The sequence below is a fragment of the Balaenoptera musculus genome, chromosome 2 (genome assembly GCF_009873245.2).
Source record: "Balaenoptera musculus isolate JJ_BM4_2016_0621 chromosome 2, mBalMus1.pri.v3, whole genome shotgun sequence".
Lineage (NCBI taxonomy): Eukaryota > Metazoa > Chordata > Mammalia > Artiodactyla > Balaenopteridae > Balaenoptera > Balaenoptera musculus.
The window spans coordinates 71,309,440-71,323,713 of NC_045786.1; the positions used below are offsets into that span (position 1 = coordinate 71,309,440).

Below are 14,274 nucleotides of genomic sequence, written 5' to 3' on the forward strand. Positions count from 1 at the left end.
GAGGTCTCCGGCAAGAACTCAGAAGAGTAGAGGGAAGATTATTTTCTTCCCCACACTGGGGTATAATCCTGAAAATAATTCGATAACCTTTGCAAACATTCAGTTCATCCTAAATGTTTAACATTTTATATGTAAGACATGTTTTCATTTTACTTTCATTTTTATCCAAGTTCTATCTGCACTTTTTTGTTTTCTCAACTCTCTGCCTTGCTGTCATTTTCTTTCTTTTTTAATATACATTTGTCTCCCCCCGCCAGACACTGTTATGAAAATGAAAATACAGGTGACACCCTAAGAGAAACTATCTGCAGAAAATATATCTGACTGATGAAATAAAAATTCACATTTTAAGGCAAGACAAGAACAATTTAAACATAAAACTTTTTCTCTGCCCTTTGGCCTCCTCCCTCCCCTCTAGTGTGCCTTGTGCATCTGCATTACGTGTTAACAGACCTCCCCAATAGCAGAAATACCTGCTCAATCTTAAAGATCAATTTTTCTTCTTCTGACACCAGCCACGTAACTCCTTAGAAGATAACATTCCTTTCTCAATCCTGCAAGGGGTCACGATGACCCACCACTCACCTTTACACGTAGAAATCTTTGGTGAACTTTATGTACAATATCAATATATGATTTCCTTAAAGACAGCGATTGGTGCAGAATAGACTGTTTACATGATCTGGGCAGATACTATACTGAGCCGCACCTAGTGGAAGTTCTCAGCTTAAATACTTACTTATGACCTTGTTAATGTTACCAGCTATATTACTTGTATTCTGCCTATTTTACAAGATTATTGTTTCTTGCATTACCAAATGTGTGACTGAGCCTCAGATAAAATTGATGACGATTAGGTGACTTGAAATGATTGACCAAATATATAGTTCCGTAAGATCAATGCATAACTCTAGAAATGGGAAGAAGCAACCATTTCCTGGACCATAACAGACTAGTAAGACAGATGGTCCAGACACTTTTGGTTATTATTAACAGGGTCTGGTCCAGTATTAGCACTTTGAGTTGCCTATCAATGAAATCCTCGCCTGACCTGGGAATGAGTATTCCTAGTGTCGTGGACAAATTGGTCACAAAATGCCTTCTAACCCTTGATGGAATTTAAGATACCACCACGTACCCACTGGAATGGCTAAAATTAAAAACACTGACCATTCTAAGTGCTAACAAGGACATGGAGAAATTGGAACTCTCATATACTGCTGGTGGAAATAACCACTTTAAAAAAGAATTTAGTAGTTTCCTAAGAAGTTAAAAATATACCCACCTTATGATATAAATATTCTACTTCTAGGTATTTATCCAAGAGAAATGAAATCATACAGGCAGAAAAACTTCTATATAGGATGTTCTTAGCAGATTTATTTATAATAATCAAACCTGGAAACAACCCAAATATCCATCAACAGGTGTTCTGATTAACAATTATGACATATCCATATGATGGAATACTACTTAACAAGAAAAGGGGACAAATTATTGGTACACATAACAATGTGGATGGAATTGAAAATACTGATGCTGAGCGAAAAAAGCCAGACAAAGGAGAGTACACGCCCGATGACTGCTTTTATATAAAAGTCTGGAAAATGCAAACAAATCTGTAATAACAAAAAGCAGACTAGTGGTTGTTTGGAAATTTTGAAGAATAACGGATATATTCATCGTTTTGATTGTGGTGATGCTTTCACAGACGTATTCAGATATCACTACTCAAATTGTACACTTCAAATATGTGTTCATTGTATGTTAGTTATGCCTCAATAAAGCTGAAACAAAAGTTAAGGGTGTGGTAGGGAGATTCACTGAAATCATCAAAGGGGAGTGGTGAAAAGACTTCTGTCTTTATTTTTTTTTAATTTAATTTTATTATTTATTTTAACATCTTTATTGGAGTATAATTGCATTACAATGGTGTGTTAGTTTCTGCTGTATAACAAAGTGAAGCAGCTGTATGTATACATATATCCCCATATCCCCTCCCTCTTGTGTCTCGCTCCCACCCTCCCTATCCCACCCCTCTAGGTGGTCACAAAGCACCGAGCTGATCTCCCTGTGCTATGAGGCTGCTTCCCACTAGCTATCTATTTTACATTTGGTCGTATATGTTAAGTCCATGCCAGTCTCTCACTTTGTCCCAGCTTACCCTTCCCCCTCTCCGTGTCCTCAAGTCCATTCTCTATGTCTGCATCTTTATTCCTGTCCTGCCCCTAGGTTCTTCAGAACCATTTTTTTTTTTTTTTTTTTTTTTTAGATTCCATATATATGTGTTAGCATATGGTATTTGTTTTTCTCTTTCTGACTTACTTCACTCTGTATGACAGACTCTAGGTCCATCCACCTCACTACAAATAACTCAATTTCGTTTTTTTAATGGCTGAGTAATATTCCATTGTATACATGTGCCACATCTTCTTTATCCATTCATCTGTGGATGGACACTTAGGTTGCTTCCATGTCCTGGCTATTGTAAATAGAGCTGCAATGAACATTGTGGTACATGACTCTTTTTGTATTATGGTTTTCTCAGGGTATATGCCCAGTAGTGGGATTGCTGGGTCGTATGGTAGTTCTATGTTTAGTTTTTTAAGGAACCTCCACACTGTTCTACATAGTGGCTGTACCAATTTACATTCCCACCAACAGTGCAAGAGGGTTCCCTTTTCTCCACACCCTCTCCAGCATTTATCGTTTGTAGATTTTTTGATGATGGCCATTCTGACGGGTGTGAGGTGATACCTCACTGTAGTTTTGATTTGCATTTCTGTAATGATTAATGATGTTGAGCATTCTTTCATGTGTTTGTTGGCAATCTGTATATATTCTTTGGAGAAATGTCTATTTAGGTCTTCTGCCCATTTGTGGATTGGGTTGTTTGTTTTGTTGATATTGAGCTGTATGAGCCTTGATGGAGGGAGAAAACCACTTCTGTATACACTCTGGCTCTAAGAAAGGGAATGGCCCTACGGCAAAACACTGTATTTAAATAAGGCAGGAGCAAAGGAGTTCTGTTTTTATTTTGCAATTAAGTCAACGTGATTTCTTGTAGCAGGCAACAGATAGAATGAAATTAAAGTGCTGCTAGCGGAAGCGACGGTAATTTTAACCCTGTCAAAGACCTCATATTGTGGGTAAGCAGCAATATCGACCTGTGGTTCCTGCAGAGGCCGAGTGGCTGCCTCTCATCCTGCAATAGAAATCCTCCATATGACAAATCAGCCAACAGCAAAGGCAGAAGGCCACCATTGCTCAAATGGGCACTTCTAAAGCTTCATAAAGCAGCTCCCAGGGCAGCAAGGACGGGCTTCTGCCTAAATTAGATCCCATTGTTTGTAGACTGATAACTGGATTCTCAAAAAAAAAAAAAAAAATCCCCAAGGAGGGGTTCTCAATTTGGAGTTTCTAAATTCCCAAAGTATCCAGCTAGGGGTCTGGGAACCCTCTTCACAGTTTAAGGGACATTTGTGTTTACGTGCTGATGTGTCTCTGATGAGGGTAGGGTGAGGCAGGAAGTGGGCTTTTAGCTAGCTCAAGGGGGCCCAAGATCCACGAAAGGTTAAGAAAGCTGAAATCATGATAGTTATTTCTGCCTAGACGGAGAAAAAAGGAGGATGGTATTGGGAAAGGATACAAAATTAATTATTATTGAGAGATTTCTTACAAAATAAGGATCTGAACCAAATAAGACAAAATATTATTTAACAAAATTAGTTAATTATAGATGGTAGACACAGAAATGCTGATACGGTTTTCTGTTTTAAGATTTTTTCTAAAGTAAAACTAAAATATACAAACCAGCCAAAAAAGGTGAGTAATCCTTGGCTCTAGGATATTTGACCTGAACAAGGCTAAAGCAGCATACTTTCCCCCACGTTTTCATGTGTCTAAATTTAAGAAAAGCAGCCCCTAAAGAAGATGGCTAAACCTCCCTGGACCACCTGAAAGTGACCTCAATTTATTCCTCTAAATTGCTGGACACTTCCTCCAAACCTTAATTTCTACTTTCCTCTTTCCCCTTTTGTAAAAATTGGACAATTATCTGGCCTTTCTTCAGCTTTCAGAAATCTTACTAATTCTCTTTGGTCAACTAAAAAGAGAAGTCAGCTTTACAATGACTCAGGAGGACCATCCTAAGATCTCCTGTTACAGTTCCAATGTTGGCTGACTTTCTTTTCAGGATGGAGGTACTGTGGTCATCTGATGACGTGCGTAAAGATCAGTGAATAAGGAGGAGGGCAGAATGGGGCATACTGTGTGTGTGTGTGTATGTGTGTGTGCGTGCATGTGTGTGTGTGTGAAAATCTCTAGCTTTAACTGCTTTTTTATTCACCACCCTCAAATAGCTAATCTTAGTATTCTTTCCCTCTACCCTAAAAGTAATTTCCACATAACTCTGATGTCTTCTCTAAATTGTCAATTTGGCTTTCGTTTTCTGATTCTGTCAAAGTTCCCTCAGAAGTGAACACTAGTTTTCCGTATTCGTGCATCTCCATTTCCCTAATTTCTTGTCGGGTCTCTACCAGCTCTGTCTTAAGTGGTCTTATGGCTCATGGTCCTCTCATGTGGAACAATCTTCCTCGTATTTAGCCTCATGTTAGTCCAGATTTCTTTGAAGTCTGCTTTGGAGAAGGAGTGAGCTTATTTTCAGCTGCAGGCCCAAGGAAACTGCTAATGTCTGCAGCTTAGGGGACAGAACGCTGTCACAGAGGTTCTACCATTTTCAGTTAGGAACTGGTATTTTTTCACGTTTATGATAATCCCCCCTGGATGTTTCCTTCCTATATTTTTATTGGAAAATACCCTTCAAAGAGTATGTGTAGGTCTCTAAAGAGACAAGAATAAAAATATGAACAAATACTTGATGCGATTTCATTCTTATCTACTCGGATGAACCATCAGCACTTGTCACCATAAAGAGGGAAAAACCTCTTTCTTGTAAAAGATGAGACAAATTCTGGATGCTGCATAAAAGTTTTCATGTCATTTAGCTTTTCTTCCTATTAATGATTTTGTTTTAGCACCAGCATTTTTCACACCGTAAGTCTCAAAACAACTATGGAGAAACAGGATATTTATATTATTGCCATAATTACGAGTTACAATGACAATAACTGTAGAGGAAGATGAAAGGAAATTCAGGTGGCAGGCATTTAACAGACACGTCAACCACCACACAATCAACCAAATTCGGTCTGCAAACACACAAGACTTCAGAGCCCTGTTTCTTTAGTAAATACCAGGAAGAACTCATAACGGAAAATGCATCAGGGAAGCACACCTGGCTGTAAAGTGCAATGGCTCTTGTTGGGTCCAGGAAAAGACGGGAGTGGTAGCTCCCCTGTTGGCAACCTCCGGTCCCACAGGAAACCTCCCAAATCACACATGATGTGGGGTCTCCCTGTGGTATGTGCCCTTCTTCCTGTTCCAGAAGAACCTACTGATTATCACTAGGGCTGATGCCTGGCACAGTAATTAAGTGGCTGTAAAGCTGGGGTCTCTGAGTGTGTATCCTGGGAATGGCTCCAAGGCCTTCCCACGGAGGCTCTGGACACCTCAGCTTCTTTTGGGGCAAAGAGGCCACCCATCCACCCACGACCCCTTCGGGAGGCCTTGTCTTCTTCTGCTCACCAGCATGGGGTGGGCATGGAGAGGAATGGAGGAGGAGAGAGGAAGTGCTTTGGTGGATGCAGCACCTCGCTCCCAGATACTGGGAGAGGGGCTAAAGGTGGCTTGAGGTCAAGAAGGGGACCCTCTGAGGGTTCCCTCTTCCTTCTCCCCTGGGAGAAGGTTCTCAAGACAAGTGCTGGCACCTGCCCTTCCTCATGAAGACAGAACTCCTCTCCCTGGTCTAAGCTGCCTTTGTGCGGAGGAGGGAAACCCGAGATCTTCACCCCACCCTACGCCTTGAAGGCTGCTGCCTCCTTTCCATCCCAGCTTGGGGATCTGGCGCCGCTGCAAGTGGACCCCGATGCAGTGACATTCTTGTTAAATGGCTCACCACGAGCCAATGTGTGCAGGGGCCTGCACCTACCGACACTGGTGCCACAGGTACAAACACAGGAGCGGGGAAAAAATACGGTTTAACCAAGAAATGGAACCGGACGAAAGGGGCGAGGTGAGGATCCTTCATGGGAGTAATAGGAGGATGCCAGTATCAAATGAACAAGATGAAGACCAAAGCATGAGAGACAGAGACGAGGAAAAATGGGCGCTGGGGGACAGCCCCCACTTGGGAAGCTAGGAGGGCACTGCTGCCGCAGCCCTGCACCTCTGCTCAGCCAGGACCGGCACCTTCCGGGAGGATTTTAACGAAGCGTGCAGCAGAGTGAGCTCAGCCATAGCCCTGGACTCCCCACAGCCTCACTTAATCCTTAATCAGCGGCCTAACATCTGAGCAAACTGAAGCCCAGCTAAGACAGTGGTAATGCAACTATTTACTTGGCAGAGCCAGGATTTGAATTCAAGCGTTCTAAACCTAAGCCATTATGCTTTCCACTATACTTTCCAATGTTCGGATGTAACAAGATTCCATGTGCCTAGAATAGATGGTCCCATCAAGAAAAAGATACCTTTTGGAAGCCTTGCTGGCTTCATTCTCCTTACGCTAAATTTCCTGCTATGCATGCTCACGGGCTGAACACTTCATATCCCAACACAGACAAGCTGGCTTGGCTGGGGAGGCTCGTGTCTGCGAACGCTGGCTGGCCAAGATGTTCTCTCCTTGGCCTACGAGCAATACACTGGTTTCTACTCACAAGCGTTCAGGCTTTGGGAGCCCAATGTTAGTAACCCCAGACTGGCCACTCTCACAAAAGATATTCTTTTGCAATGACCACGGTTACCTGGGCGAAGAATAAAAGTAATGTTCCCTTAAAAGACCTGAAATGCTTAACATCAGAAGGTAATTTAAGTTTAAGGAGAAGGCAGTGAAATGCTAGAATGAGCAGAGCTGGGACTTGGTCCCAGGTCTGTCATTAGTAGCTGGGTGACCTCAACCAAGGGGCCAAACTTCTTTGGGTCTTGGATCATTCCCTTGCCCTGCTAGCCTCACGTGGTCGCACAAAAAGAGATAAATGTCAATGCAGAGCAAATGAAAGGCTTAATAATCTTTGAGGTACATGTGTTGTGTACATGAAAGTGCCCTGTTGGATCTTCTTCTTTTAGGTTTAGGAAGGAGCAAGGGCAGTGAAGGGGGTGAGACATCATCAAGTCTCTTCTGGGGTGTCTCTGACTCCTGAACAAGCTCTCTCCCAGAACTCCCCAGTTTTAAACGTGGCTCCCAGGATTAGACAGGGACAGATGTACACCACATTAACCCAGCTCCATGTGGGCACGGCAGGTTCGAAGGTCATCAGACAAACGGAACTGGACACATTCTCAATGTGGTCTAAGCCACTGGTTCAAGGACTGGGGGAAATCACAAGAGGCTAGTAGGTCTCCTGTAGCACTGGTGATGTTTCTAACTTGTCACGGATGCTGGTCTGGCTCTTCTAGGAGCCTGGCCCTTGCAGGATAGACTGGGGTTTTTCCTGACCGGACCTCCTGATCTTTTTTCAGTGGTGGCTCTGTGTGTCCCACCTGCTTTGCCTCTCACTCTGCTTACCCACCGCTCTTCCACGCTAGCCTTGCCTCTTTGGTGCAACAAGACAGCCAGGCTCTTCTGGATTCGAACTGCACCTCCCTCCAGACTACACTTGTATCTTGTGTGCTGGGGCAGTGTGATGAGAGAGGCTTTTCAGGTCAATCCAGTCCCAGCCTCGCAAGTGGAGCCTGCGCGATGCTCTAAGAGGGGTCTTCCCGAGGAAAGGATGCTCTGCACCCGGATCAGCTCTTCCCCAGCCCTGGCCTGGCCCATGCCCCTCCTCACCACCAAGACGTGCTCCAGAAGGTCCAGGTAGCCGAGGGTGCACTCCGTCCCGTACCGCAAGGCTCTGGTGCGCACCTCCTCACCGACCTCGGGGTGATAGGATGCTTGCTGGAGAGAGAAAGGAACGTCGACATCTTAAAACAGGAAGAGCCAGCTGGCAAGTGGACCAGGCAGCCAGGTGGGGTCACTTGCCCAGCAGTGCTGTGTAGCCCAAGACCCAGAGGCAGGAGACCTCGATTCTGGAACTCCTCCCGTTTTACCTTCAGTGACCTCTCTGAGAAACCTTCCCTGCCTCCCCGGAGAGAGGAGGGGTTCTCCTCCACATTCTCCTGATACCTCCCACCTGTCTGCACTGCAGGTTCTCTGACAACACTTTGTGTCTTGCTTTTTCTAATGCCCGGAGGCCAGAAAAAAGCAAGTGAATCTGGCCCCTCTTTCCTTCCTTTCTCCTAATGCCCCCCACCCCCATCTTTTATTGAAAGGTAAGAAATTCCACGTGTGCTAAAAAGCCCAGGAAAGATTCATGACTGGGGCTTACAGCAGAGGCGGTACCATCCCGGGATCTGCCTCCCTCTCTCCGGCAGCGTGAAGCATCCTGAAGAGCCCTCTCTGCTCACATGCTTATCACGCCCAGGTCCGCACTCTGTGACCTGATCACACTGCAGTCACAGTGAGTCTCCCGACCAGGGCTCACTGGCTCCTGGGAACCTTCAGAGAGCGAGCCCCCCAGCACCCTCAGAGGTGCCATAAATAACTCATCTCGCATTATACACGTTGAGATAAGCAGACCAGGACATACGGTTAACACAGCATCTGGCCCTTTGTTCTTGTACTTGGGACCTGCCGACTTGAGTCATTCGTGAGCTATCATTTCAGATGGTACGCCCATTCACGGGGCTGCCAGATGAACTACAGAACGTCCAGTTACATTTGAATTTCGAATAAACAATGAAAACTTTTAGCATAAGTATGGGGCAGCCTGTTTTTTATTTGCTCAGTCTGGCAACCCTACCCATTTAGCCTTTCCTCCTTCTACAACCTCACTCTGCAAAGAACTCGAGGGGGCTTACAAGAATACAAAAAATAGAAAACTGCAAATAAATCACAAGTCAAGACAAATACAAATTACACATTAGGATAAAAGGTCAAGGCAGAAGGGGAAGCGTGACCCGCCTCCATGATCCCTCCAGTCAAATCCCTCTCCCCAGGACTGGGGGCTGTTGGGGGCAACACCTGGGAAATTTCCGCTTACCTGACCCCCCCCAAACCACCCCAAGAGGGGTGGGGATAATTCGAGTGGCCGATATCTGTCATTTATGAGCCTGGTTGTATTCATCTGAGGACTAACGGGCCAGGCCTTTAACCCCTCCTGCGTTTTAATCAGCCTCGCCCCCGTGTCTCCAAGTGTGAGGACAGAGCCCATGTCTGGTTCGACGAGACACCACTGGGGGAAGACAAGGGTTATGATGCTCCTCCAGCAGGTAACGCGCAAGGCCCTCCTTGAGAGCTGTGCGGGGGCTGCTGGTCACGGCTGGTGGCTCTAACCTGGTAGATCCCTTGGGGGAGGGCAATCGAGCAATAAGTAGGAGGTCAAGTGGTGTGACATTCTAATTCTACTTCTGGGAGCCTGCCTAAGGATATCATCCAAAGCGTAGGAAAAACGGATATACCCAAAGATGTTCACTGCAGTTAAGTTGATGATTTAAAAAAACTGCAGACAATCTAAGCATCTGATAGTGGGGGAAAGAGTATATTCATTACCAGAGTATTTTGTGGTCAATAAAGAGTCAGTTATAATGGCTGCTAGTAACGCAGAAACAGTCATGTAACATTAATTGTAGTCAGAGATATAAAATTGTATCTGAGGGGCTTCCCTGGTGGTGCAGTGGTTGAGAATCTGCCTGCTAATGCAGGGGACACGGGTTCGAGCCCTGGTCTGGGAAGATCCCACATGCCGCGGAGAAACTAGGCCCGTGAGCCACAACTACTGAGCCTGCGCATCTGGAGCCTGTGCTCCGCAACAAGAGAGGCCACGATAGTGAGAGGCCCGCGCACCGCGATGAAGAGTGGCCCCCGCTTGCCGCAACTAGAGAAAGCCCTCGCACAGAAATGAAGACCCAACATAGCCAAAAAAATAAATTAATTAATTAAAAAAAAAAGCATTAAAAAAAAAATTGTATCTGACATAGACGTATGGACATGAAAGGAAGACCAGAAAGAAACAGACATGAGAATAACCTTAGGGTGTAGGGAAGTCTGCATCCCCACTGGAGCAATTAGCGTAATCCTGTCTCTGATGAGTCAGTATGGGACCTACTGCGCCTCCGTTTCTGCCCTGCTCAGCCCCAAAGGTGGTGTTCAAATATGGCCACGTGGCGCTCTGCTTGGCACAGAGGGTTCCTTCTTGACCCACCAGTAGGCATCCCTGGCTTTCTATATGTTCTTATTGCATGCCCTTTCTGGCAAGCTGCCTCGTGCCCTTTCTGGCAAGCTGCCTTGTTTCCTTTCTGTGAAGGGATGGGAATACAGGAGACCAAAGGCAACATAAGTGTCAGTAAGTCCTATCCTAACAGGAGTCTCAGGGCTCAGCAGTGACTCTTGTCATCAAGTCTGGTGTTGGCGTGTGAAGCTCTGGCTGTTATTTTGTCCTGCAAAATCAGGATGGCCTGATCTAGGGTGGGATAACAGTGAGGACCTGAGGCTGGGCAAACGGCACCGGTCCTTTAATCTTTAACCTCCTCCCCTGAAAACGGGAACGTGTGTGAGGGAAGAGACTTGAAAATCACAGCTGCCTTCCATTTCCCCCTTTCATTTCACATGTGTAATGTGGAGACAAAAGTACCCATCACTCATCAACCACAGCGACCTCGAGCTCTATGGCTGGGAGGCCACGGGCAGCAGAAACAGACTAGCCCGGAACTCAGAAGACACGATTTCAGTTCTGGTTCTGATTGTAAGTACAACAGCTGTGTGACCTTGGTCATGCCACTTCACCTCTCCAAGCCTGTTTCATCATCCATCACATTAGGAGAATTCCTTTACCCTTCCCATCTAGGATCGAACGACAGAACATACATGCCAGCCCTTCCAAAACTATCAGGTGCCCTGCATATACACCATGGTGGCCTTTAGGCCATATCTGGCTGGTAAATACTGTTCTTTTTTTTTTTTTAAGGAGTTTTTTTGTTTGTTTTTGATGCAGACCATTTTTAAAGTCTTTATTGAATTTGTTACAATATTGCTTCTGTTTTTCACGTTTTGCTTTTTAGCCCCGTGGCATGTGGGATCTTAGCTCCCTGACCAGAGATTGAACCCGCACCCCCAGCACTGGAGGGCCAAGTCTTCGCCACTGGACCGCCAGGGAAGTCCCTGGTAAATACTGTTCTGACGGAGGCCGTAACCCCTTCGGGGAATTATCGCTTCTGCCAGGGCAGATCCCACTGAGCGCATCAAAACTGTACTTGTGGCCTCAGGAGCGTTTAAACTCCCCGGCCCAGTGCACTCGGTCCTCAGGACAGTGGCCCGACCCTCTTGCCACCCTCTGCTGCCCCCCCCACCCCCCTGCCTACCCCTCTTCCCCACGCTCTACCCTCCCCCACACCCAGGAGACCAGGAAATGCGGTGCTTTCTCCCACACCCAGCCCTTCAGCCTGGCTGCCTCACGCTGCCTCTGCCCAGGGACCCCAGCCCACCCTACCCTTGCCAAGGAACCCGAGAGGCCATCGTCCGACCCCGCGCCAGCTCTCCCCACAACTCACTGCACCACAAAGAAGGGCCCTGTTGCTGAGGACATCGAGCTGCAACAGCTGTTCTTCCCTTTCTGTGGCTCAGCCCCATGTGCCCACCACGGCAGGGGGGCCATCGATCCATCACGGAGCAGAAGTCAGGGTCCCTGGGCCACAGCTGTCCCTAGAAGGGTGGAGGGCTGGGGTGCAGGTGCTCAATGGGAGGCTCTTACGGCTCTCTGGCTTAACAGGTCAAAAATAAAGGGAAGGTCATAACGCTCAGGTCTCCCCAGCTCCTTCCATGAGCACCGGCTTAGGGCAGCGGCCCCCGCCGTCTCCCCAAGGATCAGAAGAGCTGCTCCAAGACGTCTGGCACACAGAGCAAAAAGGCAGATCCCTGACGTTCTGTTTGGTTCCTCTCACTCACTGCCTCACCCAATTATGACAACACCCCTCCGGGCACAGAATGGCTGCTGACCTATGGAGGCAGGAAAGGGTGCAGGCTGACGAGGGGTGTGGTTTTCCTTTGAAGGGCCTGGAACAAAATGCCACAGGCCTGCTTTACTACTGCCAGAGCGGCCTCCACTACAGCCCCTGTAAGAAGGTGTCCCGCCTATTTAGGAAGAACTGAGAGGTGAAGTGGGAGGGTCAGTCGGCAGGCCTACTCCATGCCCTCTCAGACACAAAACTGCCCCCGGAGAGTCACCTCCCAGGGGCTGACGGGCACACCTGCCTTCCCGCGTAGCCTATTACACACACAGGTTAAGGTACCGAGCGGCTCCCTTCTACACGTGGCCAGCCCCTCCCGCTCTCCAAACTGAACCCAACAGCTCAACCGTGACCGAACACTACCCTACCCACCCCAAACAACGCCAAGGCCTTTACCTTGCAAGCCGTCAACATATCTGACACGGCCTTCCGGCTCAGGTTGGCGGTGGCAATCACATCCTCCTGTCGACACGAGTTCCCAGCTGCCACGGCTTTGGCTGTTGCCATGGTGATGCCTTTGGTCATCCTGATGGATTCCTCAGGTGATGATGTCTTTTCAGGTACCTCTTTGGACTGGAATACCTGGAAGTTAGAAATAGAAGTGCTGAAAAAAATCAAAAAGGGAAGGACAGAAATAACTTATGCCTCCCCTACCGGCTGCGGCTCAGTGTCTGAAAACCGAGCCAGCCACGGGAAGAAACCGTCAAATGGCAGGAAATTAGAAATCTGAGTACAGTAATATCATTCTTGCTTTCAAGATTCCGGCGTGGATAAGCCTCACACACCTGTACTCGGCATTCATGGGGACAACGTGGGGAGGGAGAACGATCTACAGCATTAACTTGTTTGCCTTCGGAAACTGACACTCAGCGTGTATTCGTTACCCCCCTCCACCGGGGCGGGGTAGGGGGGGCATTGTGCGGCTTCCCAGTTCTCCTTGTCCATTCCTGCTCATGCTTCGGTAGTTCCCGGAAACTCCGCAGCCCAGGTGCTGGTTCCAGGGCAGGACTGACCTGGATGCATTGCTCTGGACTCAGCTCTCTCTCTTTAAGAGGGTGTGGGGCTGGGGGAAATGAAGCATTCAGTTTCTTCTATTCTTAGCCTTTCTTACAAATATAACTGCCTAATTGTGTGGAGGTGTTCAGGTCGAGTGTGCCGCGGTGACACTGTGAATTATTTAACAACACACACACACACACACACACACCTTTAGAGCTGAAATAAATTAGCCATGGTAAGTGAATATCCCACTTTAAAGTTCCACCTGCCAGTCAAGCCAGCCGTTTCTGCTTCCAGCCCATCTGCCATGGTTCTACCATGAGTGATGGGTGCCCTGGCTGTCCCTGTACATGAGGACTCCCGAACCAGGTGGGGCTGCTCTGTCTTCTGCCCTAGGCAGCCACGTTCCAGCAGGGAAGTCTTCCTGGAAGCAGAAAGGAGGACCCAGCCAGCATCCCTGCCATGTGCCAACCACTGTTAAACATCACTACTCCCCTAAAAATGAACAGCTACCGTCAGGCCGCCCAGGACCACCCCTGAATGCTACAGTGGAATGAACACGGACAGAGCTCTCCACACTAACATGGGCCTTGGGACACACGCTTCTTTGGAAACCTCCTGTGTCCATGAAAATGCACAGTCTGGGTCAATTCTAAACCACATCGGTATACTTAGGTCGACCATGTGTCTGTAATTTCCCAAGAAAGCTCCAAATTTCAAATCGCTTCCATTGCCACCATTAGGCCCACCCACACCGGTCAGAATGTGTGTCCAGACTTTTGGTAAGAAACCCCCAGCCTGTGCAAGCAGGTTAGCACCAGGCAGCAGCCTTAAGGCCTGTATGTTTTAGTTTCTTCTCTGTGTGAGAACTAAGCACAACACCAACCAAGGCTGGATTCATTAAAAACAGGACAAGAGAACCCAAGCCTCCATCAGCAAAACCCAACAGAATTGCTTGTCTCTACTGCTGCCCTTCAGCGGCTTGCGGCCCTCACAGGTGACCCTCTAAAGACGCCTCCTTCCAAACGAGAAGCTGAATCTGTGATCAGACCTCCTATTAAAAAGAAATCTCAGTTTGAAACTACTCATTTTCAGCATATTTCTATTTCTAGGGATAAGGATGATTCAATCCACAATTGTCTCGGGATCAAAAGAACAGGAGACAATCACAGTTTC

The 14,274-nt window shown here is 47.1% G+C and overlaps 1 protein-coding gene across 8 annotated transcripts in view; it reads right to left on the bottom strand.

The window, feature by feature from the left end:
* The window catches only part of TLN2 (talin 2), a 450,559-nt gene that overhangs the window by 27,127 nt on the left and 409,158 nt on the right, over positions 1-14,274 (bottom strand). For all 8 annotated transcript variants that reach the window (XM_036843237.1, XM_036843236.1, XM_036843229.1 and 5 more), the window contains 2 exons: positions 12,496-12,681; positions 7,886-7,993 (listed from right to left, as the gene is read on the bottom strand). In XM_036843237.1, the coding sequence (XP_036699132.1) occupies positions 7,886-7,993; positions 12,496-12,681 (294 nt within the window). The remainder of the gene's footprint in view (positions 1-7,885; positions 7,994-12,495; positions 12,682-14,274) is intronic.